At 35.1% G+C, this 11,568-nt stretch overlaps 1 protein-coding gene across 2 annotated transcripts; it reads right to left on the minus strand.

The window, feature by feature from the left end:
* Positions 1–1,656: 1,656 nt before the first annotated feature.
* On the minus strand, positions 1,657–8,183 carry SPON2 (spondin 2). 2 transcript variants are annotated; one of them, XM_018087571.2, is made up of 6 exons: positions 7,955–8,183; positions 6,930–7,162; positions 6,343–6,566; positions 5,884–6,075; positions 4,701–4,875; positions 1,657–2,673 (listed from the first exon to the last, which is right to left on the minus strand). In XM_018087571.2, the coding sequence occupies exons 1-6, from the start codon at positions 8,113–8,115 to the stop codon at positions 2,495–2,497; spliced, it is 1,164 nt and encodes a 387-aa protein (XP_017943060.1). In that variant the 5' UTR covers positions 8,116–8,183; the 3' UTR covers positions 1,657–2,494. The 2 variants fall into 2 exon arrangements, with proteins under 2 accessions (XP_017943060.1, XP_017943004.1); XM_018087515.2 differs by having other exon boundaries at positions 6,930–7,155; positions 7,949–8,172.
* Positions 8,184–11,568: the final 3,385 nt, after the last annotated feature.

Below are 11,568 nucleotides of genomic sequence, written 5' to 3' on the forward strand. Positions count from 1 at the left end.
AGGTCCTAGCAGTATCCACACAGGGATAATGTACCTCACTAATCAGTTTAATAATGATATATTTTGAGAAATATGCTCCATCATTAGAATGTGCTTCACTCGCTGTATCCGTAGTCTTGCCAAGTAATGAATCCATGCCTGGGATTTGCAAAGGGAATACCTGGAATGATCTATGGCCAAACATTACATAACTACAAGGGCATCCTTAAAGAATGTCATGTGTATCAAGGTCTCTTGAAGTCACAGCTTACAAAAAAATCCCATATCCAGGTAACTGGCTGGATAGAAAAGTTCTGCTTTTGAAGGAAGCTTCAGTGAATATTCCTGTATGTAAACAGTCTAAAGTAGTAAAGTTATATATCACTGACTGGAGTTTCCTGAAGTGTGTTGGCTTGTTGTATATTCACTTCCCTTTCTACTCCACCACTCCCTCTCATCCTTTCTCCTTCAGTGTCCTTTGGGAAACTTTTGGCTCCAGGAGTTCGAGTAAACACTGGGACTACTCCACTCTCAGTTCTTTTCTTGTAGGACTGAAATCCCAGATTCAGGTCATATATACAATTGCAAATGCAGGTGTTCTTTTACTGGACCTGGCCCTTTATTTGCTCTGGGCACGTGAAGAAGCAAAACTCTAATGTTAAGAGAACTTCCAGCAATGTACCTCCAAGGATACCTTGTGGTTTGTGGGTTTATTTTTCCTAAGGCATGATTTAGACTTGAATCTGAGATCTGCCCAAAGCCTTTATTGAGCCTAATTTGTCACTCAACAATCAATAAATTTGAAATTAGTTCCTGTCCTCAGAGAGTATTTAAATATATACTTCGATGTATGCATAGGTTTTCTGAGATGATGGTAAATCTGTAAAAATATAGTAGATAAGTGTAACGGAAAACACAGAATGATTAACATTACTGTAAAAAGAAGAAAGAAAAATATTGATAGTTAACTAAACACAAAATAGTGTAGTTACACTATTCCCATTATAGAGTGGAAACAGGGGAACCTGGAAAAAAAACAACCAGACATGATAAAAAGAGTAAGTGAAACAATTTTGAACAATGGGCAAGAGTGGGAGTCTGAAGAATAAGAGATGTAGAGATTCCTACAATGAGCTCTAAAAACTGTGTTTAACAACATTTGGAGGAGTAACTAATTCTAGTCTGATAAAGTTTCAAATTTATTTGGGTCTTTGCAAGATTTATCTCCTGGAAAGAAATACAGAGAACCTTTTGAATGTTTCAGCCCTATGGAGAATATAGTGTACTCTTTTCAGGACATGAGAAATTTTCTTGTATTTGGCATATTCCTAAAAGAACCTTCTCAAATCAACTCCCCTGTTCAATATCTGCACTGTATATTTGTAAAATTGCAGTGTGCTGTAAAAGTTTTGTGAGCTGACTGCAGACTTATTCTGTTGAGTAAGTATTATTCCAAAATCCTTTTCCTGGTTAGTAACCACATCTCTTCATAAGCCATATGTTACATTCATTTTATAACAGTTATTTGAGCATTAAAGCTTGCAGTCAGGAACATTTTCTGACATGTTGTGTTTTGTTATCATTGTGTATACCTGAATTTTAGATACTATTAAAAATTGCTAAATTTTCTCTGTAAAAAGTGGAAAAATAGCAAATAAATAGCAGCAACACATTTACAGAAACATGGACAATATTTGCTGCATATATAAAGGTAATGATATAATTTATGTTATGGTCAACAGCATTCATTTTTGAGATAGTTGTCTCATGAGTGACACACACCAACAATCAGTTTTTGAATCTCAACTAACACATTTAATTCAGTTCAGAAGTTTTCTAGTAGTATCCACGCTTCTATATTTTTCTAGTAATTTTGTTGGCTGAGTGTCCTCATGGCAGTTATTCTTCTCGCTTTTGAGAAAAAAAAAAAAAGAAAAAGACATTTTCATATATTCGTAAGTCTCAAGACAAGTTTACTCACTTCCACTATTGTCTTAACCACGCTGCAAACATCTGGTCACTCTGACTTATGTAAGTAGTTTCTGAAGAAATGCATGTTAAGCATATTTAGAAAGACAAGAAAAATGCCAATAAATTATAAAAACATAATTTAGATGAAAAAATTAATTTCTAGGTATAAATATCTGTAGATAATCAAATTACAGTATTTAAGAAGGCTATTAGTTTAGATGTGATTGATTTTTATTCATGTGAAGTACGTATCCAAATGTCTTCTTTTCTGCCACTAGAGGGTACTCCAAGAACTTACAGTGTATTGTAGGAAGGATTTATTTGGGGGTTTTTGGTCTGTAAGTGATCGAGTACTGTTGTCATACTAAGAAATTTAACCCCCTAAAATGTTGACATTAAATAGAAACTTTCAAAACCACTCTTATACACCTTTTCATCAAAATAGTGCAGCATATCCAAATTCTAAAGAACACTGATTGACATGTAGTTTAGATTTAAACTTATCCTACTTTTAAATTAGCTAAGTTATTATCTTTTCTTTATTTCAGACACAGTTTTCTGGTTCACATGGTGTCTCTTCATCCAGGTTTGGGCAAGGCATTCCATTATTGGCAGGCTGAAGAAGCACAAAACGAGTTCTGATCTTGGTCCCTGTTTCTCTGCAAACGCCTCTGCAGAGACCCCAGGAAGACCATTGAGAAACCTCACAGTCCAGGGGTGTTTCTGCAACACACACAACAAAAATGTAACTTTACATGAAGCTGTACTTGAGTCAAATATACAGTTGGAAAAGCATTAAGGAATTTTGATCAAATAGCATCCTTTCTTATACAAAAAATACATGCGATAATAATAAAATCCATATGTTGTCTCATAAATTAAAAAAAAGGTCTGGTTTCATCTCCTAAGCTCGTGGACAATGATATTATTGTTATTGCAATCTAGAGCATGTCTGAGATATTATATCAGTAGTGCAGCATATTATTTATTGAATTGAAAATACAGAATTCCTTTAAAAGAAAACTATGCTTAAAATAATTGCACCCAAAAGACTGAATTAAAAAACATTTACTGTCAATTTTATAACTCATTTACCTTTTCATGGCTTACTAAAATGCTGGTATTAAAGCTTTTCTCTGGTTTGTTTGGATATATTTATATTTCTTAGCTATTGTTCCTATAGTTGGTCATATCAAATTCCATTTTAATTTTATTGCAATTTTACTTCAGAAATAAAGTCCCATTTCTTACATTAAATCATCTGTTGTTTGGTGTGTATACTACTCCCCCTTTTGCCAATAAACATGTTCTGTCACTGTAAGCTTTCTAATACTAAAAGGGGTTTCAGTATAATTTGCCTCAGGAAAAGAAATTAGAAACTCCAAAGTACTTCGCATAGTGTATGCTTCTGGTGAAAATATCTCTCATAAAAGCATGGCTGAGTATTCCTTAGCAGGTTACATTAAAATATTGCTTGTCACAGGAAGATGCATCAACACTTCCTGTTACAGCATTTGCAGGTAAAATAGGTGTTCACAAAACCATCTTTAAATGCCACACTAGGTGTGTGACACCTGGTATAAATTTCTGGCATTACAGTGAACTCACCACTTCTGCTGTCATCACTCATTCCTGTTTCTAGAAGGAATGAGGGACACAGCTTGACCTCTGGTAATTAAATCTGTCCTTTTGATTCTGGAATACGTTTTTAAGCAGATTGATTTACTGGTTAGCATAAAGTGGGGATTTTTGATTTAAAATTAATTTTGAGATACCATACTTTAAATGCATTGTTTTAAATTTATACCCTAAAGAGGGCCAAATGTTCATTTTGAGTGCTGTGGGACAGACATAACTGCAAATGAGATATGTAACAGTCACTTTGAATGTGTCTTGTTTACTAACAGAAATACATTAAACCACTGTAAATTGATAAATACCTTTATTAAAGTAAAAATCACACATTAGTTGTGTAGAGAATGAGCTTTATTTTAGTGGCTATGAGGTGTCCAGCACAGACCCATGCAATACTCAGACATTCTGGAGAAGCTCTTGGAACATGGCAACTCTTCTGGGAGTGCATTGCTCCCTTGGAGCATATATTGTGTTAACCATATATTTTTTAATTCAGGGATTTGGAAATCACCCTTAAGACTGACTTGAGTCAGTAGTTTGTGTATCTTCCTACCTGGTCAAGGTTATTAGCTACTATTTTTAAGAAAATAAAAATGAGAACCTGATTTTTGTTGTCAGGATTCTATCACAAATACATCCAAAACAATTGAATTATATCAATTTTTATTGCACCTAACTGTCAAGCCTTGTGACCCAGAAAGAGACAACAATAATAGTTCTTGGCTTCATCATCATAGAAAAACTTAAGGATGAATATTTACTTTAAAGTTGCAAAGAGTTTGGGAACTCTGATTCTGATCAAGTGTCATTTGTTTCTCATAAAATTCACTGACCTACACTGATACAAAGGCTTGAGTAGCTCTTACTGTGGATGCAACCCAATCCTTTGAACCACAGCTCAAATATGCAATCCCTCCTTTATTCTTTCGGGAATTCTCTTTTATGTCAACTGGCTTGTTTTATTTCCCATGTGTGAGTCTGGAAACTATTCCTATGCAGATAGGAGAATATTCTGCCTGATCACCTGTTTCATCCACATCACCTGCCAGATTTCCACATATTTCTGAGTGAATGAAAATAACAGAATTGAGAACATCAATGAACTAATCACTTACCTGAGACAGAGTCTATTATTTCATTGCTTTTGGCTGGAAGATTAATATAAGGTGCAGAAAGACCCAGCTGGCTTTTCTTTAATTTCACCATTGTTACTTGAGCAATAGGTGGCAAAATTTTGAGTTTTGGATAATAAAATGAGTTTGCTGGGTGACTTGGAGAGGAGCAAGTGATCTGCAAAATTAAAAGGGGAATATTAACCAAATGACATCGTATTAGTAGGAAGATAACTGTAAAATCATGTTTATACATCATGCTAATACTTTTTGGCAAGTTAATTGAGTAGAACCAGTTTCTGTGCACCTCAGTTCTCATAACTGTGCTGGTAGTCCCAGAACTTTTATGCAGAATGCTTTGAGACAGGGAACAATGAATTTCATCCACTTTGGATAGCAGACTGTGCTGGGAGGTACTGAAAACACAGTAATGTATGGAAGGTTTAATGGAAAAAACTGGCTGAGTATTAAATAATAATATTAGGTATACTGTCATTTGGATATAGGAGGCCAAATGCATTGTTTTCCAGATTCTCTGTACCTTTTCTCATTACTCATTAGGACAGTATTTGTCTCGAGCAAAACTGACCTTTAAGAAGGGATTAACTGAATACTTACAGTATTCAAAACATTTTAATGAAAATCCTCTGTTGCCCTCCATTTTTAAATGGCAAAAGCAAAATATGAGGCATATAGAGGATCAAATGAGCAAAAGAGATTGGGGTCATTGCAGTTCTTTGCTTTCCTTTAGGTCCTTTCCCTCTGATGCAAGTTTCAGGTTTCAGCAGTGCTTTCAACTAAGCTCCTCCTCACATCAGTATTCACTACTAAGAATTTTCCTGTTTAGTTACATATTTCGTAATGTCAGGACTCTTGCAAGTATTTTTTATTTTCCTGGTGCTTTAAGGATTGTTGAATGTCATCTAAAACCTGACAGTTTTTCTATAAAATAATTAAAATGTAGAGACAAGTTTTTGTGAACCATCTGCATCTACCTAATGAATTTCAAAGACACAGAAAATAACCAAAACTGGTGACTTTATCAGCTGTGTAATAAATCCGTGTGTAGAGAGCATCAGCACTCCCAAATACTAAAATCAGTTTCACAATTATAGAATAGTTATCTTTTAAAGGGAAATCTCAAAACATATCAATATGGAGTGCTAAACTATGAACATACACCTACCTCTTGAACTGTCTCCTGTGGAATAGTGGCAAAGTTTGGGGAGGAAAATGTGAAACCACTATCAGTTCCAGCATCATATGGATATAGATCTACTGACACTTCATCCATCCAGCGGTCTCCTTCACAGAGATTTAGGCTGTCAATACCCACAAACCAGTCAGGGCTTGGAACAATTCGTACAACAAATGAAACCTAATGAAACAAAATTATCCATCAGGATTGCATCACTCGTTTTGGAATGCTTCGGTCCTGCTTACAGTGATTTTAACTCAAAAATTTTGGAATAATTTCATTATGCTCTTCTACTTTATAGAAACTGTACAGTGCTCCCTGCAGTGTGACATGTTTTTTCATAACTCTTTGCATTATATTGTTCCTACGAATGAGAAGTCAAATATTTAATTTTGGGTGCTGGTGACATAAAATAAACTTTTGAAATCAATATGTATGTTTACTTACTAAGGGATGTCTTGGATGCACTTCTAATTCAGTAGAGGTTTGTCCTGTGCCACTGGTAATTGCAGGAGCAGAGAAGATTCCATGTACGCTCTGAATTTTCTCTCCAGCTTCTTCTATTTCTTTCATTAATGCCCATGCTTCACCCTTTTCAGCAAAATCACGTACACCATTGCTGGCATATTCATTTTTTTTCCACATGCTGTAGTCAGGACTATGAGTAACACCTATTTGAGTGAATACATGGCATGACATAAAAGTCTGATTTACAATGTCCCTATTTCTTCATTTTCTCTGTTTTATTTCTGAGGTTAAAAAAAAATGTGTATAAAATTGAGTGAACACTAAAACATTTGGCTTATCACTGTTTGTTTTAGCTGTGGCCAATTGAAAACAGAAGTCAATTGAAAACAGTTGCAGATTTTTGGAAAATATTGTGGATACCTCATTTTATGAATTTCATTCTTAATAACTTTGGCAATTTTTTCCTTTTCCATTAGTTATCTTAAATTTGACTATTAAGAAGAAAAAAAAACACCACAGAGGTCAAGAGATTTATCTGCTGTTAAAACTGTGCATACTTGACTTACCTAGCAGGGATGACCACTGTGCTGGGGGCCTGTAGAGTGGATACTGCTTAGGGAAAGCAGTCTGACTCCATTTCCCTATGAAGATTATCCTGTACTTAGCAAGTTCCTCTGCTGTGCAAATAGAATCATCCCCCACAGGCAAGCTGCTGGCATAACCTAGTATAGTTACAAGTACTGTCCAGATAACTTTACAGGAGCAGTAGACAAACATCAGGTTTTCCATTCCCTTCCACACAAAAAAAAAAAATCCGTTAGTCATATTAGTCACTCTAAACTCAAAATTAATAACAGTTACCTAATAAAATCCAATGTAGCATCAGTTATAACCTAAAAGAAAGCAGATATCTGAAACAATAAAAATTTTTATGCTTCTAAAAGCATTACTATAATGCTTTCAGATTTGTAATTTCCATGCTATATAGAACAAATCTGTAACTTTACCTGGGACAAGTGTTTCTAATGAAAATAGAAATATCTTATCCTTGTCCATAGTACTACCTCTGAGAAAAATCTGTTTCTGATTTTCTTTTGAAATCTGATTAGAGTCACATCTTGATTTCATTAGAGTAGCAACTGTTTCTGTGGAAAACATTAGTGGTGTATTTATTCTTCTAAAGATTAAATTGCAGGTTACTTTGCCAAAAGAAATGATTTATTTTAAATTTGTGTTCTACAAAGGCTGGTTTATAGCATAACATTTAAAATCAAATACATTTCATATTTATATAAATTACTTAGCTGTCATAATGTGGATTAAAAATAGATTGTAATTCCTTTAGAATGTCTAAACTACACAGTTCTAAAAACCAATATTTTTTGAAAGTTACTGTCACAGCTTGTGCAAATTTTGTTTTTAAATTAACATGGTAATTGCATCAGACTGTTGAACTCCAGCAATTGTTTAAAATAACAGCCTTTAGAAATGATTTTTAAATGTTTCTATCCTTTGAGAAAACTATGCAAACATAACTAAATCTCTAATAATATATTAATTTGTAAAAATAGCTGTGAATACTCACTAAATATTCCTCTGGAGCACTGGTAGTGGGAGAGCACCTGCTTTTGCTGGCAGCTGAGTTGGTCTGCAAGAGAAGACAGTAGGAGTCTTGCTATTTATGCCTGAAGAGGGTCCCTTTGGTCCAACAATTATTGCAATCTTTAGACTTTCCAGGTTTGCAAAAATCATGCCATCTTCTTGTTTGCAATCTCTTTGGAAGGACTAGCAGAGGTTTCCTGGCTGTCAACTGGTTCAGGTTCCTTATCAGAAGACTGGGGTGCCGAAAAGACAAAATGCTTTTAAAAAATACCTTGGATTCTTAGTAACAGTTCGACTTTTCTGGTGCCTTTACAGTTCTCTGCTCTTATTAATGCCTCCAAGCTATACAAATGAACTGATTCCAACACTGAAATAGTTCTGGTGAATACACTTTAAATGAGAAACATGTTTTCTTGTAAGTTTTATTGTCTGACAGATGCTCCTTCCAAACATTTACAGAGAGCTTGCTCACTCTCACACACCATATGTATGTGTTCAAATAAAAGGGGTGAGGCAGCTAAAAATGTCAAGAGGAAAAAAAAAGTTACATTTCATAATTGCACATACTGACACAGACTGTGTCTCCTGCAAATATGAATTAATTTAAAGTAGTACAGTGTACATTTTTGTGTTGTACAGGACTGTGTGCTGGATGATGAAAGGGCTCTGTAACGTTGTGGTTTCTTTGGAAAGAGTGGTTTTGGGAAGCTTGAAGATTTTTCTTAGCTGTCTTCAGAATGAAAACCCCAAATAAAAATCTTTATTATTAGAGTTAAATTATACATCCTCTGTAGCACAGCAGATATACTTACATCACTAAAACTATTTAAATTGTCTATGAAAAAATATGCATTATATAGTGACCCAATTAAAAATAATGTTTAATCTTTATTTTAAGTTGTTTTCCCCATCACCTTTCAAATAAGGGAAAAGAAGGGCTTTGGGCCATCTCTATAAGGTCCTTGGCTGATCAGCAAAGGCAGTTAAGTTCAAAATTTTACAGTGAACCATGAAGATAATATTGCATAGAGTTTGCTTTAGAAATTGTGAGGAATGTCACTTAAGTATTTCCACAGATCTCTAACATGATGGTACAGCATATGGGAAAAAAGCAAATAAGACCAGTTATTTTTCAGATGAAACCCCCAGGCCATGACAGGTTAAGCACACAGCATATAGATGAAGTGACACACATTTGTCCACCAGGAGGGAGTTACCAAACATGTTAGAGCTTTGTGGCACTTTAACTGGAAACTTCCCTTCTGCCCCTCACCCGTGGTAAATCCAAGCCAGGAGGTGAACAAACTGGGATGCCTGAATGGAATTTCCATTGGTTATTCTGCTGACAAAATGGAATCTCTTGCAAGTTTCAACAGAGATGGAGACAGCACCTGTAGCCTCAATTCCTCTGTATCTGGATAGCTTATGGGAATGCTGTAGGACATTAAGCCATCTAGGAAGGGACATGCCCTTATTTCCAAGGTCTCTTCCTCCATCCTATGTTAATGCTATGTTTTCCATAATTGATTTCTGTTCCAGGAGCCAGACTCCCCTAAGAAAAAGAGCAAAGAGCCTTCATGCATACTTTTATACAAGTTATTTGAGTGTTTTTTGAAGGATGATATTTGAATCATGTCCATCTCACTCCCTCCTACGCACAGAATTCCAGATCCACAGGTTTCTTAGAGATTTTAATTTAATAACATCAGAAGGGGGTGATCTTTCCAGCCCATGCAGTCTCTAGGAGAATTATACGAAGGTTTAAAAGTACATTGCTCAGAGCACTATTAGAAATACTTAAGGCTTACATATATATTACTAAGCAGCTGTAAACTTCAGTAGGCTTTGTTGTTTATCATCACAATTACTGAGCCAGTGAAGTTCTCATGCTGAAACATACTGTGGCACTGCCAGGATGGGAACAAAGCAACTGGCTCTGGATCTGGCACAGAATTATGTAATATATCAGACTGGCCTTTTCCTTTCAAAGATAAATTTCTGGCAAAAGGCACATCACCAAACTAGATTATTCTGGTTCCATGGCTATGTGTTATGAACGTACCCAGGAAAAGGACAATACATGCAGGCTGCATGATTTGGCACTGGACTTTTCCTTGTTTACAGTGAGGGCTTTACTATGACAGATTTCTCAGGATTAAATTCTTCAGGACCTAGAGCCCCACTCTTATCTTTGTGGGATTTCTAATGAAATTGTTGGACAAAATAGTGTAAATTTATTTAGTTATCCTCTCTCCTTACCTCCCATGGGTGAGGGAAAGAGGAAAGAAGAGAAAAAAAAAGACAACATGCAGAGTAATGTTGTCAGAAAATACTAATTTGAGGATTCACGATCTTGTTTCTTTAAATGGAAACTGTGCTAAGTGTAATCAGTCTCTGACATTGTGAAGGACATCAAAACACCAAATGTATCTCATAGATGGGAAGGAAAAAAAAAACAGAAAAAAAAATTTCCACTTAGTGGATTACTTTCATGACTGAGAACCACAGATGCCAAATTTCTGTGGGCCAGCAGTTAGAGAAAAAAGTTGCTGAGGGATCAGAACCTATGCTTGCATTCCTTCTTCAGTTTGTATGTCCCATTAGGAAGCTGCTGAAAACTCATGGAAAACTGAAAAAAAACCCTTTCCATTCAGAACATATTTTTCCTTTCTCTTTTACAGGAAAATAGCTTTTGTTTTTCAAGTTTGTGTCTCTTCAGGTATAGGTATTTTCTATCCACATATGTACCTCTACAGACCCAGGGTGCTGCAGGGATTAGGCATATAAAGCTTGTTTTACTTAAGCAACTGTGCCAAAATGTACCTTGGGTTTAGTTTTGCTTGCAGAAGTGTGCAACTTCTGCTGTTTCTTGTCAATAAGACAACAGTTTTACAGTTCCTGCAGTCTTTACCAAGATTCAGAGGATGAAAGTTGGAAAGCATAAAACAAAAAGGATGTCCAGATATTTTTTGGTTTTAAATAACAGTCATAACCTTGTCTACAATATTCTGTATTTTTCTAACAAAAATAATTAAAGAAATGAGAAAACTAGAGAAAAAAATCTACTTAAAAATACAGCAGTATCATCAATATCATGTTGGCTCTCAAATATCATTTGCACTGTACAAAAACACTTACATGAACACGTTTAGGCTATCACACAGGAATATATCACATTAAAAGGTGTAAATTCCATTTTGATTAGTCAGACAATAATTTAGCCCTTTTTCTGGTAAGCAACCAGATTACCATGATTACTTGTTACTTTTCTATTAAACTGTAGGACTAAGGCAAAGGAAATTTTACCAAAATGATTGTTCTGAAGTTAGTTTGCCCACCTTTACTCAAAACGGAAGCTCCAGAAATTTTGTATTTATATTCCTGAGGTGTTACCACACATTACAATTTTGTTAAACAATTTCCATTTTTCTGAAAAGGAGTATATGCGCAACTTTGATATTCACAGGCTGTTTAATATGCTTATGACTACCTAGAATCTCTTTGTCTACCAAGAAAAACACAACACTGTATTACTTAAGAAGGATTATACAACCATACTTTCTCTCCTGTAGTTACCATGGCAATGCCAAAGGTTTACATTCA

The sequence above is a fragment of the Manacus vitellinus genome, unplaced genomic scaffold, assembly GCF_001715985.3.
Source record: "Manacus vitellinus isolate BGI_N305 unplaced genomic scaffold, ASM171598v3 scaffold_0_pilon, whole genome shotgun sequence".
NCBI lineage: Eukaryota > Metazoa > Chordata > Aves > Passeriformes > Pipridae > Manacus > Manacus vitellinus.